A 20,512-nucleotide genomic window follows, 5' to 3' on the forward strand; every position below is an offset into this window, starting at 1 on the left:
GCATTTGCGAGAGTGTTCTGACCCATTTAGTGTACCAGGGGGGACCAGGACCATCGCTTATTAATTTATGTGGCACTTATATCTCTTAACTGCCATCGATACAATTTCTTTTAATTGAAATCACATCTGGTCTACGTGTACATAGTCAGATCGGAAGGAGTGGAGACTGTCTCTCAGAGAGGCGTCTAGCTAATTTCTATCTGTTTTATTTTATTTTTATTTTTAGTGGGTTTGGATGTTACGGTATTCAGTCTCACTACAACTGCCTTGTGGTCACTAATCTCTGTATCCGTCATGATGCTCTCTGTTTGCTCAGGATTATGTGTTGCTAATAGGTTGAGTATGTTTTATCAATCATTTACACTTCGAGAAAGCGTTCAGTACAATTTCGGAGGATGTTTTACTCCTACCGCTGGCTTTAAACATATACATTTCCCAACATATCGAGGACAGATTAAAGCCATCATCAATTAAAATTGTATGAGTACGGTGCCTATTTGAAATAAGACTCAAGTTTTCTTTGAACTGTTCAGCAACTTCAGCATCTGAGTCAGGATATCGGTGAAACAAATCAGTTATTAATTTATTCCGGTTGTCAAGTATAACCTCTACCCATATTAACTCCCAGGAACTATCTACTTCTATTTCACTACAAGGTAAACTACTTCTAATAGCAATAACTACTTTACCATCGAATGTATTTAATCTGTCCTTTCGGAACACGATTAGGTCCTTTGAAAGAATTTCGGCTGAACTTATTTCCGGCTTTAACCAGTTTTCCGTACCTATAACGATTTGAGCTTCAGTGCTTTCTTTTAGCTCTTGGAGCACTGATTCCTTCCCAACACAGCTACGTCAATTTACAATAACAATGTCAGTTTTTGCTGTGGCGGAAGCCAGCACAGCTTGAAGCTGTGAGCAAAGGGTCACCAACTCAGCTCGCATTTCTGCATTGCAGTCACAGTCCCTATCCATACTAAAGACGGCGAAAGATATACACTAAACAGTTAACAAACGTGGGACTGTGCCTGATGAAAACACGCACGAAATTAACGATTCAAAGACGCAAAAATTTTCAAAAATAAACTGCTGACTACACAGATACAGGAAGTAAGTCGGTCCTGTTTGAAGCTCGCAGAAATATATAACAAACGAACGCTGTACTCGCCTTATTAGCAGCAGGAACACGGGGTACTGTCTCACTGATGGTCTAACCGACGCTGACAGGAGAAGAGCTGTTAATGTCGCGTCCTTTCTTCCTTCCAGTTGGTGTGTCGGTCCAACCATATGCAGTCAAGTGTGACTAGTATTGGTTTCAAATTAGTATTTTCTCCAGTATTCAATTTTTAAACACTCTTATTACCTACATCAAGTTGGAGAAGCAACAACCTAATGCGACAGTTCGTCTTAATTACACGAACTTCCACGTAAGACAACGATTTGTTTCATATTGAAAACAGACAAATCATAAGATCTAAATATTGTAGTTTCTCCGAAACTACTAATCGGATTTTGACGAGTGAAACGCCATTGCATTTAAGTCTTTTAGAAATAAAATAGAAGTAGCAGAAACCACTATAGCTCCATTTATAAAAGGCAATTTGATTCCAATACCTCTGTAATTCGTTTAGCTATGAAAACAGACTTCAGGTATTGTAATGATGACTTTTGCAGAATTCACACAGGTGACAACAGAATTATGAAATCTTATACAGTTCAGAAAATATCTGGGGTGAAGCGCTTAGCTGAATCAAGTTGTATGTTTCAGTTCTTTAGAATCAGTTTCCCTGCGAAACAATAATAATATAGCATCTTGGAAAACGTAATCACACAAATGTCTGCATGCTAATGGAAACATTGTTTACGTTTCAGGATGAAAGTAATCTCGTAGTGGTCATTAACTGCAAATCTGTCTAGAAACATGAGTTTCTTGGTATCTTGCTAAACATAAAAGCCGGCCGCGGTGGTCTAGCGGTTCTAGGCGCTCAGTCCGGAACAGCGCGACTGCTACGGTCGCAGGTTCGAGTCCTGCCTCGGGCATGGATGTGTGTGATGTTCTTAGGTTAGTTAGGTTTAAGTAGTTCTAAGTTCTAGGGGACTGATGACCACAGATGTTAAGTCCCATAGTGCTCAGAGCCATTTGAACCATTTTTTTAAACATAAAATATTGACTACCTTCTTCTCCATTCTCTCAAAAAAAGAAAAATAAATATGTAAACGTTTTCATGTTGGTAAACACTTCCTGTAGGACAGTTTGTTTTTGAGGGCGAAGTTAATATAGTTGTTATTTATTGCAAACCATTTCAACAATCTATTAACTGCTAAATGTTCTCTCAGGCGAGTTTTGATATTTATATTCGATCATTATATTCCCCAGTCTGCAAATTCTATCAGTACAACAGAAACTATATTTAATTTTAAAATGTTACAAATGAGAAATACATTTATTACGGAGAATATTTCATAACATCTTCCAGTATTTTAATTATGTTTGTGAATGTAGTCTCTAAGTATATGCAGCCGGGGTCGTATGTGGGTGATTACAACAATGTACATATAGGTTTTGTGACACTAAGCCCTCGCCCTTGTCAAAAAGTGCGTTTATACGTTAGAAGATTTAAATACTATTCTTATAACACCAAGTTTACTTTCATTGTATTCACGTCTTATTATAACCAAAGGCAAGGCAGCATCAGATACCGAAACCACTTGAAAAAATGACGATACAATACATGTTTATCAAATGGCCCTGAGCACTGTGGGACTTAACAGCTGTGGTCATCAGTCCCCTAGAACTTAGAACTACTTAAACCTAACTAACCTAAGGACATCACACACATCCATGCCCGAGGCAGGATTCGAACCAGCGACCGTAGCAGTCACGCGGTTCCGGACTGCGCGCATGTTTATCACCACACAGACCGACACAGACAGACACACACACGCACACACGTATACACACACACACACACACAGGAAGAGAGAGAGACAGAGAGTGAAACAGAGGGACAGAGGGAGAGAGAAAGAGACAGAGAGAGAGATACACAGAGAGAGAGAGGGAGAGAGAGGAGTACAAGAAGAAGAAAAGCGATGAAATGAACTCGGGGAAACCAGACGATGTGGCTATTTCAACAAAAGGGAGAGGAGATAAATACCGCTGCACACAAAAGATAAAAGGAAAATAAACATAATTAGGGGTCACCAATTACAGCTTTGATTAGTACCAACAAATCTTCACATAAAAGTTCAAGCAAAAGAAAAGCAGTGGTTACAGCATTGTGTGATGTCATTATTCCAAAACAAAATTCGTCTACTCGTGGTGAGAGCTCTTCTAGCAGATTTACAGTTTGCAGTGAAGACATAGCGCCAAAACTGTATTATTTTAAAGATAGTACGATAAAATATTCAGTCACCCTAAGGAAGACTACTGAGCAGGTAAGCAGTACGATAATTAATGAACTGGATTTATTAAAAAACGAAACAAGTCGTGGTAAGAGTATGTGAGCATAATAAACTTTATGAATTATACCATCTATATCGCTTAATGACCTTTTATATTTTACTTCACGTAGCATGTTTTGGCTACTACCATCGTCGCACTATGATGGTGGCAGACTTCTGTTCAGAGGCATGTTACTGGCAAAATGGAATCAGTTTAGAAAGCAGATTGCTCACAAAAGAATGGTGCAATGTGTCCTAGAAAATTGCTCACGTGTGTGAGACCAGTATCAAATACGACTAATAGCGGATGTGTATAGAGAATGGCTGCAGAAATGATCCTCCGTTTGTTTGACCTGTGGAAGAATGTCATGGAGGTACTGAAAAACTGCTGGCACACAGTTGAAGGTAGACACAAACTATGGTCTGAAACCCTGCAACGTCCTTACTTTTTTCTTGCTTCTTGGTTTCCGACGGATAATTACATAATTTACGTTAACTGCATTTTTTAAATTAAAATTTCATATGCTTCTGCTTCAGTCAGTGTGTCCTGGACGAATGCACTGTTCGAGACAGCGCTACCAAATCCACATTGCAAGCGCACTCGACCATCACTTGTTTGCAGACAGAATCTGCTTTCATCGCTGTAGACTACGGTGCGCCATTCCATCTTCCAGGTGTTCCTCTGATGGCACTAGTGGAGCCGTCAGGTCGATGCTGTGAAGTGAGTGGAAGACGGGCTATAGTTGGGTGTAATCGCAGTTCCGTTGCAAATAACCGGTTCGTAACAGTTCGTGCTGTGCTCACAAACCCTGCTCCGGTAGCTGTACGACCTGCCACAACTGCCGTAACAGTACGATGAACCCAGCTGACGTCTGTGCTTCGCGGACGTCCAGAACCGCGTCTACAGGTGTGAGAATGTTCAAGAGACAACTGGTACCGGCATCGTAGCACAACTGACACAGTACGCCCAACTTGTGTGGCAGTTCTCCGAAAGGACAACCCTGCCACAGTCTGAAACCCCTTTCCAACCCGCTCAGTTGGCTGTAGAAAGCACGAGTGCATCTCCTTGGCATAGTCGCCTGCATGTTACACACGTCTACACAACACTGAGCCTCCTAGCAATGAGCACTCCCTGTTAAAGGGTAGACTCATATGGCGATCCAGTAGCTACACCTCTGCGCTCTACATTGCGAGATGATGTTGAAACCATTATCAGTATATTTACTATTCCCCAGATGGTACATGCCGTCATCGGATCTATATCTACATCATCTTTCCAGGTGTACTGTTTTTCTCCAGTAGGGTATATTGAGACGAACGGAACAAACGCAGTGGCGGTCCGATCACAAGTACACAAACACATGATCGAATACTACGCATTGAAAGACAGAGAGAGAGTTGGTATACGAGGACATAACGAACGAATAGTGGAAGCCATAGATATTGTCGAAATATTGATTGGCCGTTACACACGCAAAGCTTCCAGGAAAACCAGTTAATCTAAATTCTGGGACAATAATACATCTAGAATGTGTTTTCAATTTTTAGACGATTTCCTTTGCAAGGGCACGGCCGACTTCCTTCCCCATCCTTCCCTATCCGATGAGACCGATTACCTCGCAGTTTGGTCTCCTTCCCCCCCCCCCCCCCCCCACCCATATCAACCCAACCCAACCCAACCCCCTAATGACTGAACCCTTAGTTCTGCCACGGGAAAAGCTGCTTATAATACTAACGTACCGTGAAATACGCTAAAGTTACACACTGAGAACATTTCAAAGTTCAACTGTACGTGTGTCTAATGAAAAAGGGTATCGAACTATAATTTAATATTTTGTGAAGTCGACAGTAAAACAAAACGGGCCTTAACCTTGGGAGTTAACAGAAGTGGTGAAATTGTAAGTAAGTGAAAAAGTTAACGGTCGCCCGCCTAATTAGGCACATTAATTTGGAAATATGTATTTGAGAAAATTGGATATTCGTTACTGAAGTTCCTTTTGTTGAGACTTCCCTTTGAACAGCGAACAATATATAAACTGACACGGTGCATTCTGTACTTTGTGTAGCAGCAGTTACCATTAACACAAACACCAGTCAATTACGGGCAGCAAACTGCACCGAGCTCATACTAATGACGGCCATAATCATTAGCATTACTTAATCAAAATGCTTCTATCTTGACTGACATGAATAACGCAAATAAAGATGAATAACACCTTAAATACACTGGTTAAGCTCCTCTACATATAGCAGTTTTCCATAGTAACATTAATAGTTCATTTTTTCTTAATAGGAGGACAATATGATGTGGACCCATAAACTGGTATAGTTTCAGTAGCCAAGGTTATTTGATTATTGAAAAAGTAAAATTTCATAAACCTAATCATTCACTTAAATTACCTTGCAAGGTAATAAAATGCAACATCGGGCTTAATAAACTTCAAAAGAACCATTCATTATAGGTACCAAAACTACACTATATTTGAACATGTGCATAACTTCACTTCTAATAGTACTACCACAAATCAGTACATTTAAGATTTATATGTACTTGTACTTTAATCACCTGTGAAGCAGGTATTCTTGGCAATATTTTATAATAAACTAAGGATACTTTAGCAAAAGACTATTGAACTTCACTTTTATGGTTTTTAGCCACTAAATAATTAAGGTTTTCAGTTTCTTATTGGTTGATCTTTAAATTTTTGTACTTCAACTTCCTACCTTAACAATTTCACATGGAGCAGTCCATATACAAAGCTTCCAAATTTTGCTCTTTTTTTAACTTTTGCTCCTCCTTTTACTTTATACAAAAAATCACTTTTTAATACATGAATGCCAGAATTGTCATTTAAATCAGGATACTCTGTTTTAATAGCACTTAATTCAGGACTCTGCGTATGTTCGTGATCAAGTTTGAAGCTATGGTTTCGAATACGAATTGACATTTTTTGTGATTATTATCAAAACAACTCACAAATTAACTGGTTCATGCCTATATACATTACATAACTGAATGAATGAAGTCTGTAAAGCAGTGGCGAAGATTAGTGGCAGGTGAAATGGCAGCTAACTGTATTCACGGCTCTTGATGCGTGAATTCTCTATAAAATCTCTTCTTGGCGTCGGATTTTCAACATATTAGAGCCATTCAATTATTGCTTGAATATCAAATAATAGCCAGATCCACATCCGAGGCAAATCCCTTCTAATGCAGCTTCCAGTTGCCTCTCTTAGCACCGTCGAGGTGTAGCGTGCTAAGGCTAGCCACATACTGCGTGCCGTTCACACAAAGGGGCAGCTCAGTTCGACCGCCAAAGCCACCTTTTACATCGCACCATGCCACTTTCTTTGCGGAGGGACTTCCCTACAGCGTTTACATGTTACAAATACAAGTGCCCTAAGCGTAAACTAGCTTTTAACAAACATAATTCTTACATAAACATATTCATATTATAGTAATTTAGGATTTCAACATATTCTTTTGCTGTTTTCATATGTACATTAAAAAACTAAGTTTCTTGCCATACATCAAGGAGTTCAAACAACAAAGAATGCACACTTCATAAATTGCAAATACACAGTTACTTAAAATAAATCTACTTCTGTTGGACATAAGTGTAACAAAATGATAAAAACATTTTGCGAAACAAGTACAAGAATCATGCAGATTACGATACGAACAATTTACAGTCATCTGATGAAAGGTAGGTCCTCCCTGGCCCGATTTCATTCAGAAAGTGTCTCGTGGCACCAAAGTTATACCTGCGTTTCTGCGCATCCGCAAATCATCCTTACATTCTCTGCACAACCTAGAGCCGTATTAAACTCTATACAGAACATCTTACAAAAAAATGGCTCAAATGGCTCTGAGCACTATGTGACTTAACATTTATGGTCATCAGTCCCCTAGAACTTAGAACAACTTAAACCCAACTAACCTAAGGACATCACACAACACCCAGTCATCACAAGGCAGAGAAAATCCCTGACCCCGCCGGGAATCGAATCCGGGAACCCGGGCGCGGGAAGCGAGAACGCTACCGCACGACCACGAGCTGCGGACAACAGTTTACTGTCTTGTTTTCTTCGTCTCAGTCAATTTTAACAGAGAGTAGGGATGTTGTATTCTGGATTATGGGCCTACGATTAAAGCGCTACTACCGAATCTGAATCGTCCGAAACTTTGTACAGCTTCACGTTCGCAGATTAAAATTGTGCGAAATACTGTCGCTGAAGTTTCTGTTGTCACAGGTCCAGCAGCTGCAAAGGTCTCTCTCAAAGCCTGTATACTAATGATCCTAGACGATCTATCCATTGATTTTAAGCGATTTCAAATCAATCTTTCTTTTGCGATACCAATAAATAATGTTCAAGGTTAGAGAGAGGAGGGAAGAGGGATGGGCAAACGGAAGAGGGAGGGAATGGAAATACAGAGGGGGAATGGCGATATGAACACACAGAGGGGTACGAGGAGATCTACATTATTCCGTGATTTATTCAGTTTTCAAATTTATGCTGACTTTTTGGTCACCTGGTATTTGAGTCTGTATGAGAAAACAGTATTCTGTGCTAAAGGTGGCCCTTATGTCTACTGATTGCAGGCATTTATCTTTTGTTTGGGCGTAAGGAACAGCAGTGCATAGACCACGTGTTGGGTTTCAGCTGACCGCGGGGCCGACGTGGAGCGGCGCTGCGTCTCCGGAGGCGGGTCCGCATCGTGGGCCAGCGGCCACGTGTACACGTGCGGGCACGACGCGTGTAACGGGACGGGCCGCCTCGGCCCAGCTGCAGTTACTGCTGCCGGCGCCCGCGCCGTGCTGTCGCTCGCTGTCTTCGCCGCCGTGGGCCGTGCCTTGTGACTGCTTCGCGCCCGCCAGCCGGCTACTGATAAGCAGCCGAAACCGCCGTAGTGGATAGCGACCAGCCAAAGTGGTGGCGGTTCAGTTTCAGATTGCAGTGCTACACATCTGGCGGGAGCGCCACTGTAGTCTCAGGCTAGACAGTTATCTCGGACATAGGCCAGAAAAGCGCCAGCGAAATGATTTCCTCAATATGCCCACTTACTTTAGAAACGACGAATTTGCAAGGTTGAGTTACGAATCAGTCATAAGTAAGCTAAATACCCTACACGAGGTGCATCACAAATGAGACAACGCAGATGCACAATCTCGTTTCAGTGAGTATGCCCACGAGCAGTTTAAATAGGAGAGGGTACTGACAAAACTATCCGATGTACGAACATGAACTTGACAAGAGAGACTGCGGATTTGCAAAAAGATAAAAAGGGACGTTTTGACTTAAACCATAAAGAAAAGGACGAAACAGTTCAATTCGCGTCCTATTCTCCGGCCTAGTGGTGTTTACAGCTTCGTTTCTGTCCGTAACCAGTCTGCTCTCCATTTGTCCAGTTACACACTTACTAATGCTGACGTGGCAGCACATACTGTTTTAATGGCATCCGAAAAATAAAGGGAGAAACAGCATCCCCATACGACCGTGCTGTTCGCTCCTTCCCTGTGTCTGCCATGAAAGTTGCAACTTCTCTGTGGGGCTGCTCTCTAATGAAAGTCTATTAACAGGAAGGAAAAAACACTTTTTTTAATATTGTTAATACACTGTTGTAGATAAATTGGATATACTCTGAAAAGGTTTCTCTCGGGTATGTCCAAACAATCGTCTTTCATAATTAGATTGTTTCACCGTTTACATAACTCTGAAAGTTGCCTTGTAAACTGCCATCGGTCGAGTTCAGTCATCATTGCTCGTCTGAAAGTGGATTTCCCTCGTATGCTACAATACTCTAACCCAGTTATTCACACGTAAATAGCTCTAATTTTCATGCAGTATCCAAGAGGGACGGTACTACGAAAAACGGTTAATTTGTACGACTGTTACTAAGTCATCCTGAAACTCCAATCCACTACTGATCAGAATGAATATTTCAGAAACGCTTACCCACCAAAGGCCGTGGAGAGATTTCGAGACTCTCTCTTGCCATACCCACGTCTTCCTCTCTAGTGGTTCACAGGAGTATATTTCGTTCAGGAGCGCGCACGACATAGGGAAGCTGTGAACGTACAGTGCATGCATCTGCATGAAATAACCATACTCATAAAAACCGATAACTGCTTTCCTATCGCGTAATTTGCAGTGACCCAACAATTTTCAAATGGAAAGGGAACTTACTGTGAGTAAAACACAGTAAAAAGTATCACCATATCTTGCAAGGTAAGTTGAACAGAAAATTATTAAAGACGTAACGCCACCGTCTGAGAGTCGTGAAAGGATTCTTCAACTGTTAACTGCGCCTGAAAAATTTGCGATAGAATAATCAAAAGTATACTACATCTCCAATGCCCTTGAGTATATTAAAATTTTCAAATAGTATGGCAAAACCTGAAGCTTAAAACGTACACACATTCTACATAATTTTCAGTAGCATTAGTTTTTACAGAAACTGTTCATAAGTATTGTAAATATAGAATAATGAATCTAATGAAGACATATGTTATGTACGATTACGGGTTTATGTCAAATTGAAAATTTCTGTCTCTGCTTCTTGCCATTCATAAAAAAATATCGTAAAACGTGCAATAGCTTGAAAAATATTTTACTTTACCTTTTTGAAAATTTATCAAATGCCATAATTCTTCATATAATATAAAGTAGTGATAGTGAAGTTATTACACAAAGAATTATTATTCCTTTCGAATGACAGAGCAATGACTGTGACGTCGTGTGGCTGTGCTGAGTACGGTCAGTACGAGCGAGTGCTGGCTCTCACAATCAGAACAATTCGTCGCTGCAGACGGAAACCTTACTACATTAGCTAGAGACGAAGGGAAGGACATAGTTGCTTCTCCACAAAATGTATTTCGTATATAGACGCATCATCTAATGATTTACTCCAAACTATTTGTAATATGTTCTCGGAAGACAGCTTTCGGAAGGAATTAGGAAGAACGTATTTTAAACATACCTGTGCCTTTTCCAATTCAAATAAAAGTTAAATTAAGTGTATAAATCCATCAGTTCCATTTGACTTAAAGTATACATCAAAACTGTACCCTGATAATGATACAACGCAGATTAGAACAGACACTTTGTTAATTCGTTGTGGAATATATAAGATAAATATTTCACACAAGATTTGGTACACTTAAATTTAATGTTAACTGCCTAGACTATAAGTTAGGTAACCCTCAACAACATGAAACAATTTTAAAATTAATTAATATAGTCAGTCATAGACATTCAAATATGTATGTAATATAGATGATACCAGTGAAGTGTAATGAAGAGGAGGGTTTACAATGGTTATTTATGTTGATAATGTTACTCTAAGTCCATAAGAATACGAATATTACTTACAACTCATTTTGTCTGATGTTTAGAATATTACATTCTATAAATACTTCAGGTTCGTCTTAACCTCAATTTTACTAATGCGTAAACTTTTCACACTTCTAGCAAATGAGTACCACTTTGCGTCATTGTGTGTTACATGAATTATTCTTACGCTCAGTATTCATTCTGTCAGTTCAGCAGAAAATGGGTAGAAAAACTTTTATATGATTTATAATAAATTCCGTTATGGCATAAATATATTGTCAAGCACACAGTACCCAATTATTAGCAACAAGCACATGTAAATACTCTTGTATTCACATATGAAATCAGTTGCGTGCACGCTTTTGGTCTCGGAAACATAACGGTGACGTCCAGTGCTACCCCAAAATAAAAGGTGTTATCGTATGATATATTGGAATCCAAGCGTTCTACAGTTTCTACAGTTTCCATGGAAACGTCTTGATAGCTAAAAAAATTATTTATGACGCGTTTTGAGTAGTCGTCATCAGATAACAGTGGAAAAATTTACACAAAATACAAAGTAGGAAAGCTGATGTACATAAATACTACAGACTGAAGGCAGCAGACTCCAGGACCAGATGTTCCAAGACAAAAATAAATTGTAAAATACAAAACGACGTAAACATTCCTTACTAAATTATTTCTTTTTATTTTTTTAATTTATCACATCGTCAGTGAAAAAATAAAACATAGAATACGTTATGAGTCAAAACCTGTCATGGGACATGTACAAAGATCGTACAGCATGTTAGGTACAATGTTCAAATACTTCATCAAGAGAGAGAAAGAGAGAGAGAGAGAGAGAGAGAGAGAGAGAGAGAGAGGAATATAAAGGCTATCACTATAAAGGAAGATACTACAATTTTTAATTGGTATTTTCCAAAAAAAGCAAGCAAACTTCGACCTATTGAGACCACAGATGTGTCATCTCAAAAAACAAAACTTTATCAGAAAACAGTAAATTATCCAACCACCATGCCAGGGTGGACTGGGGATAGACAGGAATATTAAGGGGGGGGGGGAGTTCTGTGGGGAGACACCAAGGGGGCGGATGAGACAGATGATGCATTAGTTGGGGGGGGCGGGGAGAGACAGTGCAAGGAGAGTGGTAAAATAGGCAAGGGATGGCAGGAGGGGGCAAGGGTTTGGGGTGAAGAACTGAGGAACTGGAAGAAAGGTTAGCATGACAGGATGGAGGGAACAAAGAAGGAAGAGGGGGGGGGGAGAATGGTTCATTTCCACAAACACAATGATATTGAAAATTACATTGTGATAGTAATAACCATGTTTCTTTCAGCACGTTATTCTCTTTAAATGTAGACCATTGAGCTGAAAACCCAGAAGTATGTTTACAAGTATAACAGTGTCATTAGAGCATGTTACTGGGAGCTGAATGTGGGCGGGAGGAAGAGGAGGAAGGGGGAATGAATTGTGCAATATGCAAATACATAACATTATTGAAATACAATATGCAACTACCATAATATTATTCAAATACATGTTACTTGAAGAAGAAACATTGTGTGCATAACCCACATATAATTGAAAAGATACATATAGGCTACTCTTTTAGTTGGGAATCAAATTTAAAATGGATTACTAATCTGAAAGCTACTGGGACCACAGATGGGCCTTGTCTAAAACACAAAACATCATAAATTACAAATTTTCCATTTGTGTTACTGTCGACTGGGGATAGACAGATAGACATAGGGGGGGGGGGGGGGAGGCAGAGGAAAGATGAGACAGATGTTGAATTATTTGCGTTAAGGAGGGAGGAGAAGCGACAGTATTAAAATAAACAAACCCAGTGGGGTGGAGGCCCAAGGAACTGGAGAGAAGTGTGGTATAGTGGGATGGAAAGGAACAAATAGGGAAGGGGTGGGATGTTACTACAATAGTAAATATAATAAAACTAATGATATTCAAAATTATATTAACACATGGTGACCATTTTTTCCAGTACAATATACTCTTTTAAAGTGAACCATTAAGCCGTTAGCACGTGAGTATATCTACAAGTATAGCGGTGTAAGAGTGTATTACTGGGGAGTGGAAGAGGGGAGGGATGGGGGGAAGAGGGGGAAGGGGAATGAAAAGTTAAATGAGGAATATGCAAACACAAGACATTATTCAAATACAATATTATTGTTATTGTTGTTGTTGTCTTTAGTCCAGAGACTGGTTTGATGCACCTCTCTATGCTACTCTATCCTGTGCAAGCATCTTCACCGCCAAGTATCTACTGCAACCTAAATCCTTCTGAATCTGCTTAGTGTATTCATTTCTTGGCCTCCCTCTACTATTTTTACCGTTCACGCTGCCCTCCAACACTAAATTGGTGATCCCTTGATGCCTCAGAACATGTCCTACCAATCGATCCCCTATTCTAGTCAAGTTGGGGCACAAATTCCTCTTCCCCCCAATTCTATTTAGTACCTCATCATTAGTTACGTGACCTATCCATCTAATCTTCACCATTCTTCTGTAGCACCACATTTCGAAAGCTTCTATTCTCTTCTTGTCTATTTATTGTTCATGTTTCATTTCCATACACGGCTACACTCCATACAAATACTTTCAGAAAAGACTTCCTGACACTTAAAACTATGCTCGATGTTAACAAATTTCCTGCTTCAGAAACGCTTTCCTTGGCATAGGCAGTCTACATTTTATATTCTCTCTACTTCGACCTTCATCAATTATTTTGCTCCCCAAATACCAAAATTCATCTACTACTTTGCCTTATTTCCTAATCTAAATCCCTCATCATCACCTGACTTAATTAGACTACATTCCATTACCGTCGTTTTTCTTTTGTTGATGGTCATCTTACATCCTCCTTTCAAGAAACTGTCCATTCCATTCAGATGCCCTTCCATGTCCTTTGCTGTCTCTGACAGAATTACAGTGTCGGCAAATCTCAAAGTTTTTATTTCTTCTCCATTGATTTTAATTCCAACTCTAAATTTTCATTTTGTTTCCTTTACTGCTTGCTCAATATGCAGATAGAATAACGTCGGGGATAGGTTACAACCCTGTCTAACTCCCTTCCAAACCACTGCTTCCCATTTGTGCCCCTCGACTCTTATAACTGCCATCTGGTTTCTGTACAAATTGTAAATTGCCTTCCGGTCTTTGTATTTGACCCTTGCCACCGTCAAAATTTTAAAGACAGTATTCCAGTCAACATTGTCAAAGGTTTCTCTAAGTATACAAATGCTAGAAATGTAGGTTTGCCTTTCCTTAATCTATATTCCAAGATAAGACGTAGGGTGCCTCAATTGTTTCATTTCTACAGAATCCAAACTGATCTTCCCCAGTTTTTCCATTCTTCTGTCAAAAATTCGTGTTTGTGTTTTGAAGCTGTGACTTATTAAGCTGATAGTTCGGTAATTTTCGCATCTGTCAAGACCTGCTTTCTTTGAGATTGGAATTATTATATTCTATTTGAAGTCTGAGAGTATTTTGCTTGTCTCATTCATCTGGCTCACCAGATGGTTTGTCATGACTGGGTCGCCCAAGGCTACTCTTTGGGCCTTGTTTCGCCTCAGATCTTTCAAGTTCTGTCAAACTCTTCACTCAGTATCATATCTCCCATTTCATCTTCATCTAGGTCCTCTTTCATTTTCATAATATTGCCCTCCAGTACATCGCCATTGTATAGACCCCTAAATACTCCTTCCACCTTTCTGCCTTTCCTTCTTTGCTTAGAACTGGTATTCCAGCTGAGCTCTTGAGATTCATACAAAGGGTTCTGTTTTTTCCAAAGGTCTCCTTAATTTTCCTGTAGACAGTATATATCTTACCTCTAGTGATATATGCCTCTACATCCTCACATGTCTCCTCTGGCTATCCCTCCTTAGCCATTTTGCACTTCCTCTCGATCTCATGTTTGAGACGTTTGTATTCCTTTTTGCCTGCTTCGTTTACTGCTTTTTTAATTTCATTTATTAGTTATATTAAATATTTCTTCTGTTGCCTAAGAATTTCTACTAGCCCTCGTATTTTTACATACTTGATCCTCTGCTGCCCTCACTGTTTCATCTCTGAAAGCTACCACTTCTTGTCAATAATTCCCTAATGCTCTCACTGAAACTCTCTATAACCTCTGGTTCTTTCAGTTATTCTAGGTCCGATCTCCTTAAATTCCTAACTTTTTGAAGTTTCTTCACTTTTAGTCTACGGTCCACAGGCAATGAATTGTAGTCAGAGACCACATCTGCACCTGTAAATGTCTTACAATTTAAAGCACGGTTTCCAAATCTCTGTCTTATCATTATATAATATATCTGAAACCTTCCAGCGTCTCCAGACCTCTTTCACGTATACGGCCTTCTTTTATGATTCTTAAACCAAGTGTTAGCTGTGAGTAAGTTATGCTCTGCACAAAATTCTACCAGGTGGCTTCACTTTCATTCCTTACCCCCATTCCATATTCACCTACAACTTTTCCTTTTCCTACTATCGAATTCCAGTCCCTCATGACTAATAAATTTTCGTCTTCCCTCATTATCTGAATGACCTCTTTTATCTCATCATACATTTCTTCAATCTCTTCATCATCTGCGGAACTAGATGGCATATGAACTTGTAATACTGTGGTAGTCATGGGCTTCGTGTCTATCTTGGCTACAATAATGCGTTTACTATGCTGATTGTAGTAGCCTACCCGCGCTACTATTTTTTATTCGTTATTTACTCCAGCATTACTCCTACTTTATTTTGTATTTATAACACTGTATTCACCTGACGAGAAGTCTTGCTCCTACTGCCACCGAACTTCACTAATTCCCGCGATATCTATCTTCAACCTATTCATTTCACTTTTTAAATTTTCTAATCTACCTGTCCGATTATGGTTTCTGACATTCCATGCTCTGATTCGTAGACCGGCAGTTTTATTTCTGCGGATAACGACGTCCTCCTGAAGAGTCCCCGCCCGGATATCCGAGTGGGGGAGTATTTTATCACCAGAATATTTTACACAAAGGACGCAATCATCATTTAACCATACACTAAAGCTGCATGCCATCGGGAAAAATTACGGCTGTAGTTTCCCCTTGCTTTCAGCTGTTCGCAAGAAGGCCGTTTTGGCTAATGTCGCAACGGCAGATCAGGCAATCTACCAGACTGTTGACCCTGCAACTACTGAAAAGGCTGCTGCCCCTCTTTAGGGACCACACGTTTGTCTAGCATCTCAACAGATACCTCTCCATTGTGGTTGCACCTACGTACAGCTATCTCTGTCGCTGAGACACGCTAGCCTCCCCACCAACGGCAAGGTCCATGGTACATTGGGAGGGGGGGGGTGGAGGTTGTCAATTATTATTACAAGGCTGGTTTTGTTATTTTGCTTGTACAGGGAGGGCGGGTGGCAACTAAAATAGCTTTGATCCTAGAAAAATACAACATGAAATAAACATCTTCAAACAGAATGCAGTTGCCAATAATTATAGTGTGACATGGTTGACACAGTCCTGGACAAAGTGAATAAAGATCGAAACACGAAGTGCACCACAGAAGAAATTTTTTAAAAAGGACAACATCCCATATATCGGCAATAAATCACAGAAGATAGAAAATATTTAAAAAAATAACAAAGTGAAAGTTATTTTTTTTACATGTAATAAACCGCAACAAAAACTAATTCATTATTTGAAGTGTGATCATACAGAAAGTAACATGCTAGCAATGCTATATGTTCTACCTATGACAAACACACAGACAAAAAGGACACACAACATCACCAATAGCCAAACGCTACGTCATACAGGACATTTATTTGGAAAAGTAGAGCAAAATGAAGTGTTCTACCAACTAAATAATGAATACGACATGGATTTGTTAGAAGACCTGAAGTTATATTCACTCTACAGAAAATACAAGGTCACAATGTCAAACAAAGAACTTAAAAATGAATCGGTGAATTTCTTCAGATGCTTCGACAATATACTCAAATAAAAATAGCCACACATACAAATAAGTACCACTGTAAAACAGATGTAAGCAAATTATAATCCACATTGTTAAGATAAATATCTTCCATACAAAAGAATATCTGTGGAAGACCTGCAACATTATCTCTGTTAACTGCACCTATAAAAATCTTTGTAACTGTTTGTTTATGTAAGTTATTCTCGATGTATACTGTGCACTGAAAATTGTGTGTGATGATTAATATGTGTGAGGTGGTGTACAGATGGACCATAAGAAAACTAAGTACAAGTTCATCCAAATTTAGGCAGTAGCTGTGTATGAAAATCGATTTTCATAAGTCGCAGTAAAGCCAACAATACAAAGCAGAATCTCACACATCGAAAACGTTATGTAAAAGTGTCGTAGTAGAAAGAGAAAACACACTGGAAAATGGGAATCACTTCCCGAAAGGTGTCATGTGAAATATGAACCAAAGAAAATCGTGAGTGGTCGCGGAAAAATTATTTATAAACAAACCCTCAGCTTCCACAGTCGCAGACTTTAGTTAGTCCAAATTTTTAACTAACTCCCTTTATTTCCAATACCTCCATACTGAGAGTGATAAAGGTAACATCAATAAATGATGATTTATCCACTTTCATTGTATAGTGATTACACAAATAAAAATGAGACTGGGCATAGTGGCCAACATTAAAAAAATTTTCTCCACACGGAGATTGATCGAAGAAACACATATTATTGATGATATATACAGTCCAATGTATACCAATAGCACAAATGAAAATGACACTGGAAACCTTGGCCGACATATAAACCTTTTCTCCACATGAATATTGACAAAAGAAACAAAATTAATATATGTGTATATACAGAGTGTTACAAAACGATACTTACAACTTCGAGGGGTGCCTTGAGGAACAAATTGAGTGTAGGAACCTGTGTCCGGAAACGACATGCAATGACGCTACAGACTGTCGAAGTTGCATGCTCTGGCGCTTGCCGTTGGTCATCCTTTCGCAGTCAATGTGAGCAAGTACACCAACAGAGCGCAGGCGGAACCCTTGCAATAGACCTGATAGAATTAGATTAGATTAGATTAGATTAGTACTTGTCCCATAGATCATGAGTATGACACTTCGTAATGATGTGGAATGTGTCAGGTTATTAAAAGTTGTCTATACAAGATATTACATGACACACTAATTTTTTTCTTTTTTTGTGGAGGTTGAGAAATTACCCACTTATTATATCCAAAAATTCATCTAATGTGTAGAAGGAGTCGCCATTAAGAAATTCTTTTAGTTTCCTTTTAAATACTATATGGCTATCTGTCAGACTTTTGATGGTATTAGGTAAGTGATCAAAGACTATTGTGGCAGCATAATTTACCCCCTTCTGAGCCAAAGTTTGATTTAACCTTGAGTAGTGAAGATCATCCTTTCTCCTAGTGTTGTAGCCATGTCCACTGCTATTACTTTTGAATTCGTTTGGACTGTTAATAACAAAATTCATAAATGAATACATATATTGTGAGGCTACAGTGAAGATTTCTAGCTCTTTAAATAAGTGTCTGCAGGATGATCTTGGATGAGCTCCTGCAATTATTCTGAATACACGCTTTTGTGCAAGGAACACTCTTTTACTCAATGAAGAGTTACCCCAGAATGTGATGCCATACGAAAGCAGAGAATGAAAATAGACGTGGTAAGCTAATTTACTCAGATGTATATCGCCAAAATATGCAATGAACCTAGTAGCATAAGTAGCTGAACTCAAGCGTTTCAGCAGATCCTCAGTGTGTTTTTTCCAGTTCAACCCCTCATCAATGCATACACCTAGAAACTTTGAATATTCTACTTTAGGTATCGATTTCTGATCGAAGTCTATATTTATTAATGGGGTCATTCCATTTACTGTGTAGAACTGTATATACTGTGTTTTGTGAAAGTTTAATGAGAGCCCATTTTGCAGCGAACCACAATGATTTTCTGAAAAACATCGTTTACAATTTCACCAGTTCATTCTCGTCTGTCAGGTGTGATAGCTATACTTGTATCATCGACAAAAAGAACCAGCTTTGCATCTTCGTGAATATAGAATGGCAAGTCATTATTATAAATTAAGAACAGCAGAGGACCCAAGACCGAACCTTGCGGCACCCCATTCTTGATTGTTCCCCAGTTTGAGAAATCACCAGTTTTTTGCATATTATGTGAAATGTTTATTTCAACTTTCTGCACGCTTCGAGTTAGGTATGATTTAAACCATTTGAGCACTGTCCCATTCATACCACAGTACTTGAGCTTATCTAGAAGTGTTCCACGATTTACACAATCAAAAGCCTTTGATAGATTATAAAAAATCCCAACATGTGACTTCTGGTTACTCAGAGCATTTAATATTTCATTAGTGAAAGTATATACAGCATATTCCGTTGAAAAACCCTTCTGGAAACCAAACTGACGTTTTGTTAAAACTTTATTTTTACGAAGGTGTGAAGCTACTCTACAATACATTACTTTTTCAAGAATTTTGGATAAGGCAGTCAGAAGAGAGATTGGGCAGTAGTTGTTGACATCAGACTTATCCCCTTTTTTATGCAGTGGTATAACAATGGAATTCTTCAGTCTATCTTGGAAAATGCCCTTCTTCAGAGAGCTATTATTTATGTGGCTTAAAATCCTACTTATTTCTTGGGAACAAGCTTTTATTATCCTGCTGTAAATGTAATCAATCCCATGTGAGCTTTTATTCTTGAGAGAGTTTATTATCTTCCTAATTTCAGATGGAGAGGTGGGTGAAATTACCATTGTATCAAATGGTGTGGGTAAGGCCTCTTCCATTAACTGCCTTGCTTCTTCTAATGAACATTTAGATCCCATTTTCCGTACAAAATTTAAAAAATGATTATTCAAAATGTTTTCGACTTCCAGCTTGTTGTTTATCAATTTTCCATTCGCTTTGATGGTGATGCCGTCAACCTGTACTCTTGGTTGTCCTGCTCCCTTATAATAACATTCCAAATTGTTTTGATTTTGCTATCAGAGGTATTAATCTCACACATGATGCACGTGCTTCTCGACCTTTTAATAACCTTTCTTAATGTAGCACAGTAATTATTATAATATTTGGCTGTTTCTGGGTCACTACTCTTTCTTGTTGTTGGATACAGTTCCTTTTTGTGGTTACAAGATATTTTTATTACCTTAGTATGCCAAGGTTTTTTGCATAGTTTCTTATAATTAGATTTAACTACTTTCTTGGGGAAAGAGTTTTCAAATTCTCTTACAACTGCATCATGAAATAAGTTATATTTTAAATTAGCATCGGGTTCCTTGTATACCTCATCCCAGTCTAACTGCTGAAGATTTTCTCTGAAATTTCTAATTGTTGAGTCACTAATTGAATGCACAACTTTGGAGGGTAGTTTTGAGTTACTGAATGGAGCTATGTCATATACTGTAACTAGCTGAGCATCATGATCAGAAAGCCCATTCTCAACAGGACAAGAATTTATGTTTTTAAACCTATCTTGGTCTATAAAAGTGTAACCTATCAATGTGCTGCTGTCCTTTACTACCCGAGTAGGAAAATTAATGACAGACGTCAAATTGAAAGAACTGAGCAAGACTTCCAGGTCATTCTTCCTATTACACTCTTTCAATGAATCAACATTGAAGTCCCCACAAATAATAATTTGCTTTCCCCTGTCTGGCAGATAGCACAACAAGGCATCCAAGTTTTCCAGGAAGAAATG

General features: G+C 38.9%; 1 protein-coding gene across 1 annotated transcript in view; it reads left to right on the forward strand.

Annotated features, from left to right (window-relative positions):
• Positions 1–10,468, forward strand: part of LOC124777080 — a 111,148-nt gene extending 100,680 nt beyond the window's left edge. Inside the window, exon 3 of the mRNA XM_047252359.1 lies at positions 8,107–10,468. Within this exon, the coding sequence (XP_047108315.1) occupies positions 8,107–8,303 (197 nt within the window). The 3' untranslated portion in view covers positions 8,304–10,468. The remainder of the gene's footprint in view (positions 1–8,106) is intronic.
• The last annotated feature ends 10,044 nt before the right edge of the window (positions 10,469–20,512 follow it).

Source organism: Schistocerca piceifrons, chromosome 2 (genome assembly GCF_021461385.2).
Source record: "Schistocerca piceifrons isolate TAMUIC-IGC-003096 chromosome 2, iqSchPice1.1, whole genome shotgun sequence".
Classification (NCBI taxonomy): domain Eukaryota; kingdom Metazoa; phylum Arthropoda; class Insecta; order Orthoptera; family Acrididae; genus Schistocerca; species Schistocerca piceifrons.